The sequence below is a fragment of the Phyllostomus discolor genome, chromosome 8 (genome assembly GCF_004126475.2).
Source record: "Phyllostomus discolor isolate MPI-MPIP mPhyDis1 chromosome 8, mPhyDis1.pri.v3, whole genome shotgun sequence".
NCBI classification, from domain to species: domain Eukaryota; kingdom Metazoa; phylum Chordata; class Mammalia; order Chiroptera; family Phyllostomidae; genus Phyllostomus; species Phyllostomus discolor.
Window position 1 is genome coordinate 53,524,663 of NC_040910.2, and position 22,905 is coordinate 53,547,567.

General features: G+C 36.2%; 1 protein-coding gene across 1 annotated transcript in view; it reads left to right on the top strand.

Moving 5' to 3' along the window:
* The window catches only part of ADAM7 (ADAM metallopeptidase domain 7), a 57,895-nt gene that overhangs the window by 15,052 nt on the left and 19,938 nt on the right, over positions 1–22,905 (top strand). The window contains exons 4-12 of the mRNA XM_028521380.1: positions 2,201–2,277; positions 3,983–4,061; positions 5,263–5,339; positions 6,329–6,521; positions 7,938–7,991; positions 12,769–12,840; positions 17,492–17,661; positions 19,994–20,078; positions 21,513–21,643. Coding sequence (XP_028377181.1) covers positions 2,201–2,277; positions 3,983–4,061; positions 5,263–5,339; positions 6,329–6,521; positions 7,938–7,991; positions 12,769–12,840; positions 17,492–17,661; positions 19,994–20,078; positions 21,513–21,643 — 938 coding nt within the window. The remainder of the gene's footprint in view (positions 1–2,200; positions 2,278–3,982; positions 4,062–5,262; positions 5,340–6,328; positions 6,522–7,937; positions 7,992–12,768; positions 12,841–17,491; positions 17,662–19,993; positions 20,079–21,512; positions 21,644–22,905) is intronic.

Here is a 22,905-nt window from a genome sequence, read left to right on the forward strand (position 1 = left end):
ATCATCTCATACACCAAAAAGCTGTGAGTTCGATTCCTGGTCAGGGCACATCTCTAGGTTGCAGGTTGGATCCCTGGTCATGAAGCATACAGGAGGCAATCAATTGATGTTTCTCTCTTTCTCCCTCTACCTCCCTCCTTCCCTTCTCTCTAAAATCAATAAACATGTCCTCAGGTGAAGATTAAAAGATAAAGAATAAAATAAAACAAAAATACATTTAAAAATTAAGTTAAAATAAATAAAATCCAGAAATAAAAAATAAAGTTAAATATTCTGTTTATTAAAATATTATTAGTGACAAGATTAAAAATAATTTTATCACATTCACCCTTATAAAAATAGTTCCTCAATATCAGATAACATAAAAATCATATTCAAACAGTCAAATTTCAGCAAGTCCTGATATCCCATCCTGTTACACGCAGAGACGCAGACACACAGCTACACATCCACACAGAAAGGTCGTCATGTTGTAAAACAGGAGTCTACCCTTATTTAATTGAACATCTGTTTCTTGCCTGCCCACTGTGACTACTGCATCTTTATAATAAGGTACTAATTTTATGTGAAACTTGTGATCAAAAAAGCCCTAACTGATGCACACTTCACATGTAGCAAATGCAAAACTCCCTTCTCCCCCCTCAAAGCTGTCTCTCTCTAATTAAACAAACCAGAAATCTGAAGTAATTCTTGACTCCTATCTGCTGCCTACCCCATTAAAACAATCTCCTAGCCTTATAGATTCTATCTTATAAATATCCTTCAGAATTATCAACCCTTCCTTATTGTTGCTGCCACTTCCCTACCCAAATGAACCATATTCTGTCCATAGTCTTTACATGCTTCTCCTGCCTACAGTCATTATTTCTGCTGATCCATGACCTATAATAAGGAAGTATCTAAAATATTGTATCTACTGAGTTATTCTGCCAAAACCTTTTGCTTCCATTTGCTGTTAAGATAAGGTCTAAATCCTCTTAGGTGACTTACTAGGCTGTACAAGATTTGGCTCCTTTCTATCTTTTCATTTTTCATTTCTACTCACCTTTGACTTTCCAGCAACATTGAACTTCTCTCCGTTCCTCAGACATGTCAAGCTCCTTTCTACCCCAAGACCTTTGCATTTGCTGTTCTTTGTCCCTGGCTCCTCCTTCCAATAACCCCAGCGCAGTCTCTGTGACTGTTCTATTATGATACTTACAACACTCAATTACACTTGTTTGATTTTATTTTTTGCCAAGCTGCAGCTTCCACGAGGGCAGTAACCTCCAACTTGTGCACCATTGTATCTTCCCTATGGTCACTGTGGCTGAAATAACAGTGCTTGAATAAATGAATGAACACTAAACTAAAGAAATATGTAGGATATATGGCCAATAACTGTGAATTCTTAAGTTATAAAGAATTCTTGTTAATCATAAAGAAATACGATGCTAGAAAAGAAAATGGTGAAAAGACATAAATTAGAAATTCATATATGAATATATGAATAACAAAAGAAAATGTCAATTCTAATTTTCATCAAAGTTAGTGGTTTATCACAATGTTATTTTATTAATGATAACATTTAAGACAAAGAAGGAAGAGCCACTATAAATTTCTAGTGAAATTCTAAATTTACACTTTTGTTCTTCAGGGCAATGTGGTGGTATTTACCAAAAGCTTTACACTTTTCTTGTGTTCCTGACAATGAAATTCTGTCAAACTCTAGTGTATAGCCCAAATCAAATTTCTGATCTAAATGTAGATTAAATAAATTCCATTGTCAGCCGTAAAGTTCAGACCATAAAAGAATACTTGTTGGGATCGGAAAATGGCCCTGGCTGTGGTTTACTTGTATGTGAAAAAGTAGGCTGTAGAACGGTATACACAAAGTTGTTCAAAATACATAAGCAGAGATTTATCAGGGGTTGAAACTGTAAGAACATGTAATAACATATCTCTGGATAAGGGGACAGTATAATTTTTTCACTATTTTATTTTTTAACTAGAAAAAAAAACAATTTAATTAAAATAATTTGAAAGCAAAATCCAGCATATATTAGCTCCCTTACAAATCCAGCTTTATCCGTATCTATCACTTTGCCTGAAAAGATAGTCTATTCAGCAGTAGTCCACCCAGGCTTTCACCCCGTTACCCACCCTGAGCCCACACTAGAGCAGCACATGTTTAAGTCACTTGATGGATATTGTTTTTCAGGAAACTTATGAAGATGAATTGTTGTATGAAATAAGTCTACATAAAAAAATCTTTATACTTCACCTTTTAAAATCAAGGTAAGTGCTATCATGATTCAATAACAGATTTATTAGTGTATAGTGTTACAGTTTTCGTAAAAACTACCAGTGAAGTTAATTTCTCAAGTCACTGTTGTCTGTATGTAATCTGAATTCGTACCCTTCAGATGTAAACTCACCTCACTTCAACAGCCCCCCATTGTGGACATCATTCTCTAACTCATATATCACACCCTACGCAGGGCACTGGAGTACTCTGAGGTCCACATGCTCTAAGAAGAGAGTTAATGCATCACTGCTTTGTGAATCAATGAAACAAAAGAAATTTGAAAACCATGGCTTTTAAAGTAACTTCAAAGCTATGTAAAATAGATATCAAACCAAGTTCTGTTTATGCATATACGAAGTTAAAGAAATTTATAGTGAACATTTATATACCCAGTAATATAAACATAGACCCATAATCCCATCAATATAGACATGTACACATATGCCCATTGTTTTATTATGCTTATTTTATATCAGAATTCCTTGTCTCTCCATTCAGCCATCTATCCTCCATTATTTTTATGCATTTCAAATTATATTGCACACATTAATATACTTTCCCCTAAATAACAAGTATATCATTAGAGTTTAGTATTTAACAGTTTTTTCTTTTGATGTAAAAATCTTTATAATGAAATGCACAAATCTGAAGTATACATTCACTAAATTTTGACAAATGCACATACCTGTGTTATCTAAACTTCTATAAAAGTGAACTACACAAATTTTATTTGAAATAGCCTTTATTTTTTTCGTCATTCTTGAAGGCCAGTTTTTGTAAATTTGAAATCAGGGGTATAACCAAATGCAAGTCTGGCTGCCTGTCACTACGCAAGCCAATACTCAAGAGGCAGGTGCTGATGTAAGAGCAAGTGGTTTATTTTCAGGTGCCAGCCACCTGGAAGATGGGGACTCATGTCTCAAAGCCCATCTCCCCCTCTCAGTGGAGGCAGGTTTTATAAGGAAGGAGAGGGGAACAGAACAAAGAGATCAAGAGAGGGGGTGAGACATTCTCTACATGCAGCTGAGCACCGTCCATTCTGATAACACAAGCAATGGTCCCGGTATGTGTCATCCTGGTTTGTCATGCTGGCCCCACGGTTGAAGGTCAGCAAATCTCTCAGAGCTGGGATGCCTGAAGGTTGGAGTGTGTAGCTTCTGAAGTTAGTTCCTAGGATTCTTACAGAAACACGCCATTCATCTATAAGCTATATATTATTCAGAGTCGGCATTCACAGAAACAAGGTCAAAAGAATGGAGGGGTGGGTTACAATTTCCCACCATTATATTTTCCCACTGTTATACGGGTAAACAGAATTTTTATTTCTTCTGACAAAAGATGCTGACATTTTCTCCTCTCTTGTGACTTTTATAGTCTCTAATGAGATTTTTGCATGAATTTTGATTCTTAAGGCAAGGGATTTTTACTACGATAATATTTTCCCTAGGTTCTCAAGGTGTCACCTTGCTAAAACTGCCAGTATCTTTTTCTGTCTCCTCTACAGTCTTTTACCAAACCGTGAAATCTAGGTAGAAAGGTTTTTCATGTGAGTGAGATTGATTTTGCTTATCTGTTTTTATCCTAACATTTCCTGAGATTTGAAAACAGCCCAGAGACTTCTTGCTCACATAATGTTTTTATCTATTAACCTTTTAAAATGAGTAAATCTCAGTACCTCTCTCTCCTCTTTTCCAGGGAGTTCCTAGCCTCAAATTACAGTGAAACACACTACTCGGCAAAAGGAGAAGAAATCACCAGACACCCTCACATCACGGTATCTTATAGAACCTCCCTATGCCTCTTCTCTGAAACTGTCATTTCCTCATGTGATTTGTAACCCGATTCTGGCTTCAGAGAGTGTTACATCAGAAATGAATCCTACATTGACAATTGTCACTGGATGATCCTAGAATAGGAACTATGGCCCTTTGAACTCTAGAAGAGAGTGATCACTGCCTAATGAGCAAAGAGATGACTACTAACATATTTTTCTTTCCCAAACTGACTTCTATGGACCCCAAAAGGTAAAGTAGGACACCAAAGGAGCTTAAGGAGCCCTGATGAAATTGCAGTCAAGTGAAATGGACAAAACCTAAATAAATGAAACAATTTTAAACCTTTCATCTAATCAACCCTTAAGAGAGTCACATCCCCTTGCCCCATCCACCTGGTGCACCAATACGGAGGCCTCACCTTCATTCTCCTAACAAATCTGTGTTTATTTATCATTAGTGTTATTTCAGAGGATATGGGCTTTATTTTTATAATTTTATTCACTTTTCCAGAACATGCCCTCTCTGGCCTTCTGACCAGGGAAAATCTTATCTCTCTTACAAAAAGTATACTTTTAAAACATATTTTCTCTATTTGAGGCAACTGTTAACTATGAAATCTAAGTCATCATGCAATCTTTGTAAAATAGAACAGAAAGAAAATTGGAGAACATTCTTTCATGTAGGGGGTGGTGGTTGGTCTGGGATCCCTGGAGGACCATGGAGAAATGTTACATGTAGGTGGGAGTTGAACAGATGGAAATGATGGAGAGAGTTATTACTTGATGGAATCACCATGGGCAGAGACCAAGTAGGGAGTGATAAAGATACCAACTCTGTTGAAGCAGAGAATCAGGACAGAAAGTCATAAGGGAACCTAGTTGAAGAATGAGACCTAATTTTAACGATCATAGGCAACTCAACTGGGGAAAAGCTATAATAGCACAGGAGAGTAGTTTGGTTGACATTTTAGGAAGGATTAAAGTAGTAATATTTCAGAAAGTAATCATGCAATTAAAGTAAAAAGATTCTAAAGTAGTTTCAAAATTTTCAAGTGAAAGAATGCATTGAATGAATGCATGGATGAATATAAATGTAATTTGTGAAAATGAAGTGTGACATATTGGGAACATATAGTATGTAGATATTTTATTCATATACCAGTAAATGTACTTATGTTAATAGCCTCTCCACATATTTTAGGATCACTGTTTTTACCAAGGATCCATTATACATGAACATGATTCTGCTGCCAGTATCAGCACATGCCATGGTCTCAGGTAATGCACACTTTCCATTTTCTTTGAGTTTTCTTATGGATTTTTAAAGAAATTGACTTCTCACCTTTCTTTTTAACCATGTGGTAAATAGAAAAGCTAATCAAGAAAAGCTACTGTATATTTTCAGCATGAGTTCCACTTCAGCCCACTGTCTATGTTCACCTTTGACAAAAGATGTCTAACTCCAGCTCAAAGCAATGAAAGTTTTTCAGTATGTGATCAAGAGATTCAGAGTGGGAAGCCTGCTGGAAATCTGTTATAGATCAGGACACTGAAATCAAAGACTCGCTCCAGAACATTCTATTTGCTAGTGGTGGAATTTAGTCCAAACCAGGCCTCCTGACTTCTAGTTCTGTGAATCCCCGCCACACTACAGCACTTCACAGTGTTTTCAATGTCTAGGAAGTAAAACATCAGAAGTACAGCCTACAGAAGTTCCCTATAGATCTTTGGCTCCAGGACAAAGGAGGAAGATGTGGAGAGGTAGTGGGTAGAAAAACAAGAAACTTCTGTCTCCTGTGATGAGGACTTGACTTGAGTAGTTCCTGGTATTTTCAAGCATGAGAACCCTTTAATAACAAAATTACCACATAATAGTACTTGTAGAGTATATACTCTGTAATTAATGCATGGTGGACATAAAAATTCACAGTATTTTTTGAAAGAAATCCGAGACTTGCCAGGGATCTACAAGTGCAGGTGGGAACTGCTATTCTACCTGAAACTTCAAAGTAGATATTGGGGTGTCAAACATCTGAAAAATCCAAATGAGCTGACTTTTACAAAAACTTAGTAATTCAATCAAAGACTGTACATTATTTCATATCTTCATCACTTAGAACACCTGGCTGCCTGCTCATGAGTTTCTGCTCTTAAACTTCTTCCCCTTTCTTAAAAGGCAACATCAATAAAAATGGGATAGAGTAGTTTTATGTAGTAACGTAGTAGTAAAAAGTCTTAACTATACATTGTATTTTCAATTTCCACAGGGGATTCTTCAGGGTACATGACCAAAGGTATCTCATTGAACCAGTGAAATACTCAGATGAGGGAGAACATTTGGTGTTCAAATATAACGCAAAGATGCAGTATGCCTCCAATTATTCTTGTAAAGAGCTCAATTTCAGCAGGACAACTGTTCCAAACAATAACACCAAGTCCATGGAAGACTCCCAAATGGAAGTGAGTACTTTACTTTCAAATTACCTTTTCCTCTCTTCTTTTATGATCTCAAGAGGAAAATTATGACCTCAGTTAATGAAGTATACATTCTACCTGAGCTGAACTCTTAATTGTTTGAAATCTGAAATGTCAAAATTTGTATTTGTTATCTATATAGAAAGTGATAGTTCTGTACAGTAAATTTCAGTTTGTCCCATTGAATTCAAGGAAGGGTAATATCTATGAATGTATATCTAGGTACACAGCATTAGGGCAGTAAATGGCTGGGAAGAATGAAATTTATAATGTCTTGAAACCTATCCTAGATATTGTCTGCTCTTGTCTCTCTGACATTATTGGGGAGTTGATAGGCCAGGCTCTCTCCCTTTCATTGGGTCAAGTGTTATAAATGTTAAGGACAATTAAGAGTAATAATAGGTTCAATTTCTAGTGGGATGATTGCACAAAGTGTTCTCTGTATTTTAGGTTTTTCTCTGTAATCAGCTTGTATCTCTTTAAATCCCCCCTGGATACTAGTCTTTAAGATCCAAGAGTGTTCATCTTCTTCACATATCATAGTCCAGACAGTGTCTGAAACATACTAGATGCCTAATAGCTGTTCTCCAATTGAATGAATCAATCAATAAGTGATTATGTAGTCTCCAAATATGTGGTGATGGAAGTTGATTTGACTTTGGGTGGTGGTTACACAATGCAATATACAGATTATGCATCACAGACATGTATACCTGAAACCTATATGACCATATGAACCAATGCCATCTCAATAAATTTAATGAAAAATGAATTGATCTTTGAACAATATGTCCCTGTTTTATAGTCAAAGAATATGTATGTACTTCAGTACATGACACCAAAAGCTGAAAATTTAGAATTCCTTCATATTTTTTTATAAAAGATCTAAAATTAGCAACTTTTATACATGTTTGCTTGTCATTGAGACTACTGCAATAGAGGCCATTTGGAGAGAGGAGGGAGGGTAAATGGAAAACAATCAGTCCTATTAGCCAGACTGTAGGCTAAACTTAGCTTTGTGTTAGTTCTGAGCTATTACAGATGGGTGATTTTTTTCTTTTACAAGAGCTTGCTTTGTAAGCATTTATTTTGTAAATGAAGAAAAAACCTAAGCATTGAAAACTAGATTTATAATTTTTTATTTATAACTTATTTGAAAGACTAAACCAAGAAAGAAAGAATAATCAAACATGGAATGTTGGTTCAGGTTTGTTACAAGGACACATGTTTTAATAATATAATAAGTTCTATTTAGATAACTTCCTAAGATTATTAAGTATACATCTATACCTCATCTTCCTGTGTCAAAAAAATAACATTTCTTATGTTATTAATGGTAACTTAAAATGTTAAGATAAGAAACATTAACTAGACTTCATTAATACTTTTGTACATTACCAGAACACGCATAAGGAAAACTATGTTGAACTGTTCGTTGTTGCTGATGATAATGTGGTAAGTTTCCAGATGAACATCTGCTTCTTCACTCATCCTTCTAAAACTAGAGTTGTGATTCTAACCAAGAAAAAAATATTTTAATCAGAATTTCATTCTGGGCTCAAAGTTCTGTTTTTAGTTTCCTGACATATTTGTTTAAGAGATGATTAGGTCCTTTGTCAGTACAGCAAACTGAACCAAAATAACAGAACTTTCCGCATTATAAACATATGAAAATGCTGAACAACATATAAAGAAAAATAAAACTATATTCATAGTCTGCAGTTGAGCTTAAAAAAAGTAAAACAGGGAATCCCCAAGTGCTAAAAATGAGGAAGATCTTCATTAGAGTAGTAAATAAAATTCAAAGGCTTGGTGACCCACAATATATAGAATATAGTGCATGATACCCAGAGCCATGAAGGGCTGGCGCATCCCTGAAAGGGAACTAGAAAAGCTCCGTGCACTAAAAATGCAAAAAGGAAGGAAGTGCTCTGTCCATTTGCGGCAAAGGGGAGTAGATATGCAAGGGGAAAGCAAAAATCCTAGGTCTGTGTCATGCATGGTGTGGTATTATATTTTTCTTCCAAAGCAAAAATGCCAAGCCAAGGTCTCAACATAAAAACTGATCAGAAACTTGGTAAACTGCTAGAGTCCAAATCAAATATGCTTTTAAAGGACATTTTTATAATCCTAGGTCAAACTAACCACATGAGGAAGAGTCAACCAACATAATGGAAAGGAAAATAAACAAAATAAACTGTCTGAGAACTTTAAATCATCTAATGATATTTCAGATCATACACCTAACGTCTTACTCTAAAAAGATATACAATAAAAAATGAGAGATTATAGAAAAATAAGGGTTTTTAACTGCCATCTAACAGAAAATTTTAGGTCAAGCAAGAAAAAGATAAACAGAAATGGAAAAGATTTGAACCATATAAATATAGATTTTATTTAATCATTTGATAAAATACCCTATAACTATTTTATCCCAAAATAGACAACATATATTATTTTCACATGCAAATAAAACATTTTCAGAAATTAAAATGACAGTTGGCCACAAAGAAAGTACAAAGAAATATGAAGGTATAGATACTATAAAGATTACTTTTTTATTTTTATTTTTTTATTTCTTTTTAAGATTTTATTTATTTATTTTTTAGAAAGGGAAGGGAGGAAGATAGAGAGAGAGAGAAAAACATCAATGTGCAGTTGTTGGGGGCCATGGCCTGCAACCCAGGCATGTGCCCTGACTGGGAATCGAACCTGCGACACTTTGGTTCGCAGCCCATGCTCAATCCACTGAGCTACGCCAGCCAGGGCACAGATTACTTTTTAAAAAACTAGAACCAATTTGGAAACTATAACAAAAATTGTTGCATGAATCCACTAAAAAATCATTGGTTTGCAAACTAAAAGCAAAATATATGTTCAAATATTAATTGACTAAAAATTAAATCTGAAATTATCCTGATTTATCCAACTTTATTGCAACAAAAATATTTACTATAGATAAAATTTATTAGATGCATGTGGCAAGCAGTATTTAGAATGATATTTGAGAATAAACATTTGTATTAAAAAAAGAAATTAAGCCCTGGCTGGCATAGCTCAGTGGATTGAGCACGGGCTGTGAGCCAAAGTGTCGCAGGTTCCATTCCCAGTCAGGGCACATGCCTGGGTTGCAGGCCATGGCCCCCAGCAACTGCACATTGATGTTTCTCTCTCTCTCATTCTCCCTCCCTTCCCTCTCTAAAAATAAATAGATAAAATCAAAAATTAAAGAAAGAAATTTAGTGAACTAAGAGTCAAACTGGAGAAGTTAGAAAATGAAACAGAATACATTAAAAAATTACAGAAAAAAGAAAATAATTTTGACAATGAACAAAATTAATAAAACACGCAACCAAAAAGAAACAATTGAGTAGATCAGCAAACCAAATGGTAATCTCTTGAAAAGATTAATGAAATAGAGGAACTTCTGACAATATTTATTAAGAAAAAATAGAAGTACAAGTAAAATTAGGAATAAAAGGAAAACATAACTGTAAACATAGTAGAGATTACATGTCATTTAAAAAATGTACAACATTGAGCCAATAAATTTATGAGCAGCAGCATGTTGTTTAATGTTACTTCACTGACTTGAGAAGGAATAGGAAACCCCACAAAGATTATAACAAATTTATAAAATTAAATGAGCAGCCCACAATCTACTAATGAATAAAGACATGGCTCAGATGAGTTTAAAGACAAATTTGGCTGAAATTTGTTATAACAGATAACTCTATCTTTTATAAACTTTTTTGAAGAATAGGAAAAGAGAAAATATTCTTCACACATTTTATAAAGTTACTATAATCTTCACATTAGTTACCTACTACAATGTGACAATCTTCCTAAAAAATCAGGTTTCAGTTGGTCACCTGTCTCCAGTAAGCTGGCCTGTGCTTTTCATAGCTGAGCATCAAAACATCAAGACAGAGGCCAGGCTTCTATGTACAAGAGCTTTTCAAGCTTCTGATTGCATTACATTTATTAATGTCTCACTTGCCAGCCATATGATCAAGCCTAGAATTAGTGTTAGAGAGAGCTACCTAAGGGTGTGGATATCTAGAAGAGTAATTTCCTAAAGGGTGACTACTGTGACAATCTATAATGACATTGGTAACACACCCAGACAAGTAAAGTCATAAGGCTGATTTCACTTATAAACACAACTTCGAATATTCTAATAATATTTGCACACCCAGTGCATATTAAAAAGTCTGCATGACAATGAAAGTATATAGTAATACAATTATTACAAACCATGTAATCATCTCAAGTATCATACCTATATTTCAAAATTCATAATAAAATTCTTAGCAAATAAGAAATGGAGGACAATAAAGAATATTTACCAAAATCTTATCCTGTGTAAATGTTAAACTTAATAAATAAATGTTGAAGATTTTCCTACAAAATTGGGAATCAGGTACATCTATCTGTTCAGTAATAGAGTTTTTCAACTTATTTACTGAAATTCCTAGCAAATGTTAAAAGAGAAAATAAATAAGGTCTATGTTAATTAAAAAGAAAGATACACCATTGTTACATGTGTAAAAATAGGAAAAGTTACAATTAACTTACAATTTTTAAAAAAAATGCATTAGTAAGTTCTAAGCACTAATCAATAGATAGATATAGATAATGTAAGCCTATCAATAGATAGGCTTACATTAGCATGTTGGTAAGAACACATATTAACTAATTTTTTAAAAGAATGGTAAGGTAAGTTTTATTCTTAATAATAATTTATTAATAAAGACTAAGAGTGAGTGTAGCTCAGTGAGATAGACTAGGAAAAACAAAGGCTGCTCCGGGAAACAAGTTGAAGGTTTTACACATCAGGAAAGCAAAGTGATGAGTCTTATGCAGCTAAGTAGACTGAGGATATGAATGTGTAGATCCAGAGTCAGCAAATTGAAAGAGAAGGCAGAGCACAGATGTCTGATCTTGGGGAACACTAAACTTTCAATAAAGGTTTGAAAATAAAAATGCCAAGACCCCATAGCCATCCCTCTCCCTTACCCCCATGGGCTAAAATCAATGACTGATAAAGTACCCGATGTCTGTGGTCCTTAGAACAGCCTCAGAACCCCTTTCACCTACCCATTTCAGGTGTGTTTTAGGCCAGCCCTACCCATTCATGAACAGGTATCCTGGGTGAAACATATTTGTCATCTAGATTTTAAGGGGATGGTGGAAAAGAGAAACCTGTGAACAGTGAGACACTAGAAGTGTTTATGATAATAGAAATCAAGATGATAAGAACATTCTTGAAAGAGAAAATGGTCAATATTACACGTGAACAGGATTCCAGGAAGATGAAGAAAGTGTGTTCAGAATTGATAGTAAGAGGACATTTGTGGGTCTATCAAGAATAGTTTCGATGGAATGATGACAGTGAAGCAATGAGTAGTGAGTGGAGGAGTCGGTGGAAGATAACAATTGAAGAGATTCTACTGGTGTGTCTTTGAGGTGTGGAGATATTTAAGGTAACAGAACGGCAATGAACTGGTAACTAGAGGATACTTGCAGGATTCAGAAAAGGCATATTTCTTTGTGTTTGTATTAGGTAAGAAGCTTGACCATTTGTATAAGGATACCTTCTGTTATGGTTAAGTATATTTTATTAGGTCTAAATTATAATGCTGAGAACAAGCTCCGAAGGCAGAAACAGAGAACTCCTTTGTAAGAAGCGAACAGAAGTCCGAACAGGCGGGACAGGAAAGTCTCCGCTACCTTCCTAGTCTTTTCCCAGACACAAGGGCAGGCCACAGCCCCTTTCCTCACAGCTCTGCCTCCGGGGGCCCTTTGGTTCTGTGTTCCTTAGTTTGTGACCACTACGGACACAGAAGGGCTGATCAAGTAGCTGTTTCCCGCAGCATCATGGTTGCTGTGAAGCTTTAATGAGTTTTGTTTCATCATCATGATAAATGTGAATTCTAAAAAACACATTAGTTGGTTTGATAAATCATGTAGTGTAATAAAATGTAATGTGAAAGGGGAAAAAGTTAAAAAAAGTTTTAAAGTAGTTGCTAAGTTGAAATGTGTCTTTTGAAAGTGTGGTACCTATTTTATATAAAAAATATATTTCTGCTTAAGTTGCCCAGATTTTTAGCTGACTGAAGGAATGCCAATGAACTTTTTCTGTAAAATATCTGATAATGGGTGACATACTTTACTGTTTGTATTCAACTCCTATTATTAATAAATGTCGATCTGATGTTTATATTTTCAGTATCGCAGGAATAATAATCCCCACAACAAACTGAGGGACCGAATTTGGGGAATGGTCAATTTTGTCAACATGGTAAGAGTGTATGTGGTTTAAATCGAGCTAAAGATACAAGTGGAAAGAAACTTGTAGGATATATATTGCTGAATTTTCGTGGTAGTTCTGACACTGAGATAGCCCAAAAGACAAAAACTCACCCAGTAGACTAATTAGAAAAAATTCATTGAAAAATTCACAGCAACAAATAAACTATGGGTCTGAGTTTTTGTTTTCTAAGTAAATGACATTTAATACTTAAACTTTTAAATGCATTTCGAATATTGGTCACTAATCACAAAAATTAATAAAGCAATGTACAAAGATTTGAACACCCTTCATGCATAAGTCAAATCCACTATTTTAAATTACTGCTCCACAACCTTGCATAGCAAAAAGGTTTTCAAGCTATAATTTATTTTTCATATTTTGACAGAGAAATTAAGGAAAATATTTTAGTAAAATGTCTAAGTGATGAATTTGTCTAAAACATAATTAACTATAACCTTTCTTAAAAATAATGCTGTGAATTGTACATTTTTTTTATGATGACCTCTTCCAAGTCACGAACTTCATTACCAGACCTAAAGGAAGGTGCTGTAACCTCCTAGTTCAGCTCCACCTAGGTCAGCGGTGGTTCATTCACCAGTTGAAGCACATTTGATCAGTTTCTGGCTTTTGCTATAATGATAACGATTTCCTTTAAACATGTGCATAGAGATGTATGTGAAAACACAAATTTTTATTTTCTTTTGTAAATGACAAAGAAGTAAGAATGCAGGGTCAAGTAGTAAGCATAAGATCTTTAGCCAGTTCCCACAAATTTTGAGGTTTTATTTTTAATTTTTGTTCAATTTAAAAATATTTCTAATATCCCTTATGACTTCCTCTTTGATCCTTGGTTATATGTGTGTGTGTGTGTTACTTAATTTCCAAGTAGTTGGAATATTTTGTATACCTTTATGTTAGAATTCTGCCTACCACATCCATATTTTCCACTAGAGCTTTAACATATTAATAATTGTTATTTAATATTTCCAGTCAGACAGTTTCAACATTTGGGTTGTCTCTGAGTCCAGTTTTGTTGACTCATCTCTCAAACAGGGGATTGTTTTTCCTCACTTTTTTTGTGTGCTCTTTAATATTACCTTGGTTACTGGGTGTTGAGTATAGGGTAGTAGGGACAGAGGAAGTATTACTGATGCCTGGAACTATAAACTACATTTTTTTTGCCATACCATTAGCAAATAGGATTGAATCAATCTTGTCAGCAATTACACTGGTTTGAGGTTTTGATGTTGCTATTGTTACCTATAGTGCACCGTGAGCTTCAGATTCCTGTAATGTTACCCTGGCTTAGAGTGGGTCCTGAATTTCTGGAGAGAGAATTTCTGCTTCAACTTCAACCTCAGGCCAGTGCTCAAAAAAGGTCTTCTTTCACCTATGTGTCTGTTCTTCAGTAGTGGTCTGTTCTTGTTTCTTATTTGGTAGTTGCTGGGCTAGTTATGGGACTCAAAGTGTTTCCTGTTATCCTGATCTATCCTTGGCCTTAGGAAAGTCCTGCCCATGGGTCATTGGGTGGATATTTCTCAACATTCATGTTCTTCCTCCCTCAGTAGAAGACCTCGAATGGTCTGGCCTTGTGAGAGTTTATTCCCTCTTCTCTTGGGGTAGGTGTTTTTCCTTCCCCTTCTTTCAGCCACAAGAGGTCATCACTTGAGCTCTGGGTATAAAAGAAAAGTTTGCTGAACTTCATATAGCAGCTTAAGGCTTTTGTTTCTCAAGAAAGAAGAGTTTGATACATTTTAAAATGTTCCCACCCTACCTGGTGTGGCTCAGTGGATTGACTGCTGGCCTGCAAACCAAAAGGTCGCAGGTTCAATTTCCAGTCAGGGCCCATGCCTGGGTTGGGGGCCAGGACCCTGGATAGGGGCGTGTGAGACACAACTGATCCGTGTTTCTCTCACATATCTATGTTTCTCTCCCTCTCTTTCTCCCTTGCTTTCCCTCTTTCTAAAAATAAGTCAAATGTTTAAAAAAAAAGGGGGGTGTTCCCAAGGCAGAACTTGCTCCCATCTTCCAGGCCTGTACCACCAGGGAAGGCTAGCCCCAGTCTACTCCCCCATGTATTCCTTGAGTGTGCGTGTGTGTGGGCTTGATTCCTTGTGTCTGTCTCCCAGTGGATCCTGCAGTCTTATTCCATCCCTCATTTGCCTTTTAGCAATCCCTTAAAAATATTTGCCAGATTCTTATCTGTCTATTCGGTGCAAAGCATCTCTTTTTCTCACTCTCTGCCACTGGGAGATGCTCTAGTACCACTTCTCTTTGAAGGATTCTTTCCTTAGATTTCAGGCTACATGTTTGTCTCGTTACCCCAGCTCTCACAGTTTCAACAAAAGATAGGATTTTGAAGATTTCCTGGCTTTTTCTTTGGGTCAGGTAAAAGCAGCACTCTTTCCAACTGCATACATCTTAGAAAGAAGCAGAATCTCTCCTAAAAGTAAATCTATGTCTACAGAAATTAAAAATCTTCCCTATGACTTTTTCTAAAATGTGGGAGCAATGCAGAGTGGAATGAGTATATCTCAGAGTCATTTCTGTTTCCTTCTATTTCTTGTATCTCTTTTTTTTTAAAGATTTTATTTATTTATTTTTAGAGAGGGATGGGAGGGAGAAAGAGAGAGAGAGAAACATCAGCGCGTGGTTGCTGGGGACCGTGGCCTGCAACCCAGGCATGTGCACTGACTGGGAATTGAACCTGCAACACTTTGGTTCCCAGCCCATGCTCACTGAGCTACACCAGCCAGGGCTATTTCTTGTATCTATTAATTGGCTTTATCATTACCCTGATGTTGATCCCAATGTAAGACTCAGTCTCTTTCCTTGAGTTTTCATCTCCAAAGTAAGCATAAATACAAAATTGTTGCTCTTTGCTGAGCTTTAAATTTTTTTTTAATTCTTGTTCAAGTACAGTTTTCCGCCTTATACTCCATCCCAGCCCATCCCCCAGCCCTCCCTGCCTCCCTCCCATTTCCACCCCTCCTTGTTTTTGTCCATGTGTCCTTTATACTTGTTCCTGCAAACCCTTCCCCTTTCCTCTGAATTCCCACTCCTCTTACCTCTGGTTACAGTCAGCCTGTTCTCTATTTCAGTGTCATTGGTTATATTTTGCTTGTTTGTTTTGTTGTTTAGGTTCCTGTTAAAGGTGAATTCATATGATTTTCAGTTTAGATTAGGAGGTCATACCACAAACAACTTAAAGTGGCATTGCCTACAACTTCCTGACCCTTTCTGTCATATTGTTTTTCACTGGCCTTCATCACCCGTGTTGCCCACAGTGAGGAGTCAGACCCTCTGGGGGATCTGTGGGAAGCAATCTCCATTCTGTCCCTGATCCAGCTTCATCTAGCTGGAGAGTCTGTCCGTAGTCACCTCATTGAACAGTCTGTCCCCCACAAAAAAAGTGTCTTTATTTTATAGGTTATTTTCTTACTAGAAGAGAACACATTCATAGGATGACAAATATTTCCATTTGCATTTACACCCAGTTTTATAATCCTAAAGTTCATTCATGAATGTAGAGAGCCCGATGAGCCCAGGTTAAAAAAAATTCTTCCTCTGTGGGACCTGACTCATGAGGCTTATTCCACAAGACCAGGACCAAAAGCAATGGATATCACAGGCTCCAGCACAGATTTGAAATGATGATTTAACTGAAGGTCTAACTTCACTCAGGTTTAAAAGAACCTAGTTCTCATGGTTCTGAAATGATCTTGTTGTTGGGCTATCATGCTGACATATGGAATTCAATATATTCATATCATGTAGGTAAAAACAAGTGGAAAGTTAACACAGAGTTATTGTTATAATGCTATATTAAGTGTTCAATAACCAGTTACATTCTCTATTAATATTATATGAGTAACCTCTACTTTTATGTTCTTAACTCAGTGTTCCTAGTTTATCATTCATTCTTTCTTTCAACCTACCTGCCACAGAATATAAAATTGAGATAACGCCTAGTTCTTTGTTTCAATGTCCTCATAATATAAAGTTGCTTAAACTCTGTCTTTTTCTTTCCTGGCATCAAGTATCCCTCAACTAGTCATTTACAAAAGCAGATGGGAGTAGAAGTGAGAAGGTTTATGAGCTACAACTGTTTCTTCCTGCTTTGATCAAGCCATGAAAAGATCCTTAGGCAACAGAGTAGTTCCAAAAAATCAAATATGGAAAACAAACATGGCAGCTAACAATTGGTTTTTGAAAGCCAGTGTCAGCTTCTAATCTGCCACAGAACTAAGTATCTGGAAGTAGAGAGTTGAATAAAGAATGTTCATTCCACTGTGTGCTACTATTAGTCAATTCACATTCTCAGTTTAGTTTGTAATCTCAGAGCTTCACTACATTATTTAGTTTAATACATTCTGAGTCTGGTGCCTAGAAGGCTTATGATAGTTCAAGGGGAATCAGATGTTTTCAGTTGAGTTTCTTTGTTGGCCGTGGCAATTCGCCTGGTGTTCTGAGTGATTCATGCCACATAAAGTTTCAATACAACTGTTTAGGTTGAAACTGCACTTTTTGTTTAGGTCCCTTACACATTAAAAGTACTTTTTAAATGTAAAATGGTATAGTAATGGTGAAGATCCTCCTGTAACTTGACTTTGTGGAAAATTATTTCTTTCTTGACCAGATTTATAAAACTCTGGATGTTCGTGTTACATTGGTTGGCCTTGAGATATGGACAAATGGAGATAAAATAAAAGTAGATTCCAACATAGACACTACTTTATTGCGTTTTTCATTTTGGCAACAAAGGATCCTTAAAAAAAGGAAGGATTTTGATCATGCTTTATTACTCAGGTATGTAACTGCTCTATTTTCTTGCATACCTTAGGAGGAATATTAAAAAAGAAAACAAAAGTGCAATTTTTAAGGCAATTGATTCTTTTGGACAGTGCACAGGAAGGAAATGTTCTGTCCAGCTGCACAGAAAGTTTCTGTATGAACTTTTAATAACCTAACTTTATAATAGGAAGGAAATTCTAGGAAGGAAAAATCTGATATATTTATATTCCTGGGAAGTGTTGAAGGTGTCATTAGATAAGCAAAGAACTTTTAGAATTCATTTACTTTACTCCTCCTCTTTTAACCCTAACTCCCTTCAGCCTTCCACACAATACTATTCCAGTTCTCCCCACAAAATCAATGCTTCTGGGAAACCTTCTGTTCTAGGGAACCTTGTTCTCTGGACATTTCCCTTCAGCAGGGAGTGCCCATCTGGTGACGGGTGCTCAAAATGGCAGAACACTAACATGATGAATTAGAACCTCCACAGCTCAAATATTCCTGAGAAAAAGTTTGAATTTATTTAGAATATTTAGATCATTAACTTTTAAAAATAGGGGCTATTTTAAAAATCATTTTTGGTTTTCAAAATATCTGCTCTTCAAAATACTCAACCTATAGGGAAATAACAAATAACGTGTAACTAAACTGACTTCAACCTTATGTTGCACATAGTCCTGCATCAGGAATGCTAAATTATGGAAGAATCACTTTGGAGCAATGGAGACTTTTAGGATCTCCCCTGATGCCCTTAAAGCTGCCATAAAACATAGATACCCAGTCTACCTACCCCATCTACCTGTAACATCAGTGTTTCTTTAAGGTCTGCGAACATAGTCTGCAAATGTGCTTTTGACCATTACCTTAATGCTAGCTTTCAGTTTGAACTCAGAACCGTGAAGTTTCCAAAGCCTGGAGTCAGACCTCAGGTCCAGCCCTTCATCAGAATGATGAGCATGAACCAGTCCTCCCAAGTACTACCATTTCTGATTTTCATACTTGGACTGGTCCATAGCATGTATTTCCAGGGGAAACATGCACCTAGCTTGGGCTTGGCTATTCATGAACTGGTATGGCCCAAAATTATAAGGGGTAAAGTAAAATATTGCTGTAGCCTTCATAGTGGACTTATTTAGCCCTTATGCCTATTCCTTGGACATGTGTTTTAAAATACTTAGTAAATTAATCTAAAACTATTTAAATGTGTATAAGTGAAAAACCTTTTATTTCCATGGATGGCCCTTATTCTGACCAGTAACTTCTCTTACTGATAGTATGTCTACAAACAGAGAAAGGATGGGTGGAGGGTGCTCTAAATGTCTAACTGGGCATTGTATTTGGGCATTCTTAGGTGTTGAGCTCCTTACATACCTTCCCAGGTATATTCACGTAGATCCAGTAGTGATGAGGCACTATGTATGGCATTGTCATGGCCTGACTTTTGGTTTCAAGTGGCAATGAGCAAAATCAGCATCTGGACTGTGCTTTCTTGGGTGCTTCATCTCCGCAGCTGCTGTTCCCCTAAAGTCTCCAGAGCCTAAGGAGACCAAGCTCCTCCAAGATGTATAGTCAGATACTTGCACTTTAATGTGGGTACGGGCACATTTCAGTTATAAAGACAGAAGTGGAGCACATCTTTTCCATCAAAAAATTTGAAGACTGAAAGGGGACATCTAGCCTGACCACATTTCTTGTATTTATGTCCTTTCTGTTACACTGCAGGTATGGCTCTCCAGCCCACAAGAGCTCTCTTTAACGTGTTCCAGCTCTAAATGTTCTTCTCAAAAGCATACCAGATTTGGGTCCCTTTCATATACACATCAGTGTCTAAATTTTAGGTAATCTAGAGATAGTCCTGTTTCCACATGACAACTGTTTTAAAGGGTCGATTATAACTGTCAAATTCTCTGAGTCTTTTTGGTTGTTTAAACATTTTTAAAGTTTTTCAGCCACAGCTAATTGATCATGGTCCTGGTCCATTCTCTGTGTTGCATTTTCACCTCTGAACATTTTCAATTTAATTTTTGTTCTTTTAAGTGACTTTATCCAAAACTGAGTGTAGGGTAAACTAAAATCAAATAGAGCAGGACTCTATTTTGGGGTTTTTTTAGAAGGCATTTTTTTAATGATTTCAACTTCATATTGCATTAACTTTCCCAAAGTTAATTTGAACTTTGGGAAGTTTAAAATGAGCTTAATGTCAACGGAGGCCATCCTTACTGCCAGGAAAAAAAAAAGGCACTTCAGTGTGCAAGGCACTAGCATTGTGGGGGTCACTGCAGTTCAATCTATGTGTTAATTAAACTGCTATCTCAGCCTCAGGAGTGTGTTCTCATCTTGTGTGTAGTGGGAAGTGGCTCTATACCCACGCGCAAGGAACTGCCTTTCCAGGGGGTATGTGCCTGCCCATTTATTCCTCCAGTGTTGTTAAGGTGAGCTGTGTTTTATTTATGTTATATTGCATAATAAAAAGTTTGAATTAAATTTCAGTAATTTGCTGTGTCCTATTGAAAGGGACCACATACACATCCCTTCATATATTCCCACCAAGATATGCCACAATCACACTGTCATACTTCCTTTATTAAATGAAGAGAAAATGTTTTATAAAAAGTTGTAGATGAATAATAACGGTAAGCCAGTGTCTGGAGTTTAAGAGAACATCATGTGCAAACTAACACACAAAGATTAGGGAAGCTCTTTTGCATATTAGATATGGTTGTATACAAGGACATGTAAAGTCCATTGAACTTGGCTAATTTACCAAGTGAGGATAACTGTTGTTATGCTGAAAAGAAATTGCACAGATCATTTGAAATATCATATCAAACAGACTTGGAATTCACTTTCCAAAAGTTGAAAGACCCTCAAACTGCTGATTCCCCTTGTTTATCTGACCCTTTCACAAGGCACTAAGCTTCTAGTAAACACTGTCCAAGTAACCATAGCTAAGAAATTCTTGAAAACCTCAAGATTGGATTGTTTTTTCTTTAATATCTCTGCCTAGTGGTTGCTATGCTCAGCCCAATATTGTTGAGGCTTTGAAAGTAAGCTAGTGCTTATTAAAATGACTTAATGGCCTTATTCAATTCCTTGTATGATTATGTCTTTTGCCTACAGAATTTTAATAACATAAATTTTGCATAAAGACCAAATCTAAATCTAATAGAGGTTCTTACTACTCCAATTATGGTATTATAACCCAGCTAGGACACATTATAAACTTCAAATGAGCAAGATGAAATGACCAGCTTAGGGGTATTTTATGGTAACCCAATATTGCACCCCTTTGGAAATTAATACTTTTCATTAACGTAAAGATCAAAACATAAAATAGAGCTACAAATAGGTAACAATCAGCTCTGCTTTGGATTTTGCAGCACTGACCTGCTGGTATTTTTTTATAGCAGAAACTCCCTTCTCATGATTGCATTAAAATTGTATGCAATTTGAGACTATACATTGAAAGCATGAACCATGCATATTTTTATTTTTACCCCTTTGAATAGCTAGTATATAGAAAACAACCAATAATGTTTATTTTATTGGGTAAAACATTAGTTAATAATTTTTAGCTATTGGTAAGAATGTGTCCCTGTAGCTCCAACAATGACCATTATTGTGCTACAAAAAAGAATTTCAAAATGGCAGCATTAGACACACTCAAAGCATCATGTGTCCAACCTCATTATATAATTAAAGACACTGTGGGGCTGAAGAGGGAGGTAACCAAGCCCATGGCCTCTCAAATAAGTATTAGCTAACCAGAAGCTAGAGCACAGGTCTCAACCAGTAGTCTGAAGCTCTGTGCTCTGCAGTGTGCTCTCTTGTGGGAATGTCTAATGCACACATCTTTTTGGCTTCAGGACCTTTTGCCTGACCTTAACGTAGTTGCAAGCAGAATAGCTCATCAGCTAGGCCATAGCCTTGGGATGCAGCATGACGATTACCCGTGTACCTGTACTTTGGGAAGATGTGTGATGGACAGAGGTGGAAGGTAAGGCTCAAACGATATAGAGAATGCATTTAGCTAGTTTGGGAGTGACTTTTGATTAAAACTCCATGTCATAGGGCACATTGTGATTCTATGGAGTTCTTCCTAATAAACTCCAGAAGGTTGATGACAAAAGCAGACATGGAAAGGTGTTTCCTTTTGGCAGCTAAATCTTACCCCTGAGTAGTGTCTCTCCCAGTGATATGATGAAAGGAATTCTAAAGCTCCGTTTGAGCATATTGCAAGAGTACATGGCAATCAATTAAAAATTATACCAAGGTACTTAGGAGAGGGATACACTCCACGTGTCTTGATTTGTCACCTTTACTATCAGTTATAATTTCCTCCTTTAAATCTTTTCTCAGACATTGTCAAAAAAGTCTTCCCAGCCACCTGATCCCATTTTTCAATCCTGTCCCCTCACACCCATATCCTAACATTTGTCACACCTTCTCCCTTTGCTTCCCCCCATTCTTTAATACTAACCACTATCTAATAGAGTTTTTGTTTTACAAATTTACTTATTAGTTTATTCCTCCATTAGGATACAAACTTCATGGGGTTTTATTTTACTGCTCTGTTCATTGGAAGAGAACCGCTGGTCAGAAAAGCCCCAGACACATGTGGGGTACTCCATATGAATGAGAGAATGCCCAGCCTCCTTCCAGCTTGGAATTACCTGCAGTTAGGTCCTCAACCTTATACATCTTTGAGCTTTTTCATAGTGTGTACATGTAGTGTATTGCATACAGTAAGAAAAATGTTTGTTGATGGTGGTCAGTGCTTCTATATTTTGATTAAATGAAGTAAAGTAGCTAAAACACCCAAGCACAGTGACTGGTATAGAGGAAGAGCTCTATAACAGATACCTACTTTTGTATTATTATCTACATAATTAGTCATTTATTGTAATGGTCCCACCATCCCTATCTAATAGTCAAATGCCTTCAGGACTCTAAAAGTCCTTTTGTATTTAATCATTGTGTCAATAATAATGGGAAGGGAGTCAAAACAAAAGGAAGATGGGAGGTGAATTTCAGTATTTTTTTAAACTTTGAAGTTCTTTTTAGAACTATGTTGCATTCCTGGGATGAGTAAGATATTATTAAATAAATAGTTTGTTTTGACATACTTTTATAGAGAACTACTCTGTTCCAGGCATTGTGTTAACTAGTGTTTTTTTTTAACTTGAACATGAGAGAGTCCCTGCATTGAGAAGCTTGTAATCTTACCTGGGTGATGAATAACTATGTAGACTTTTCGGG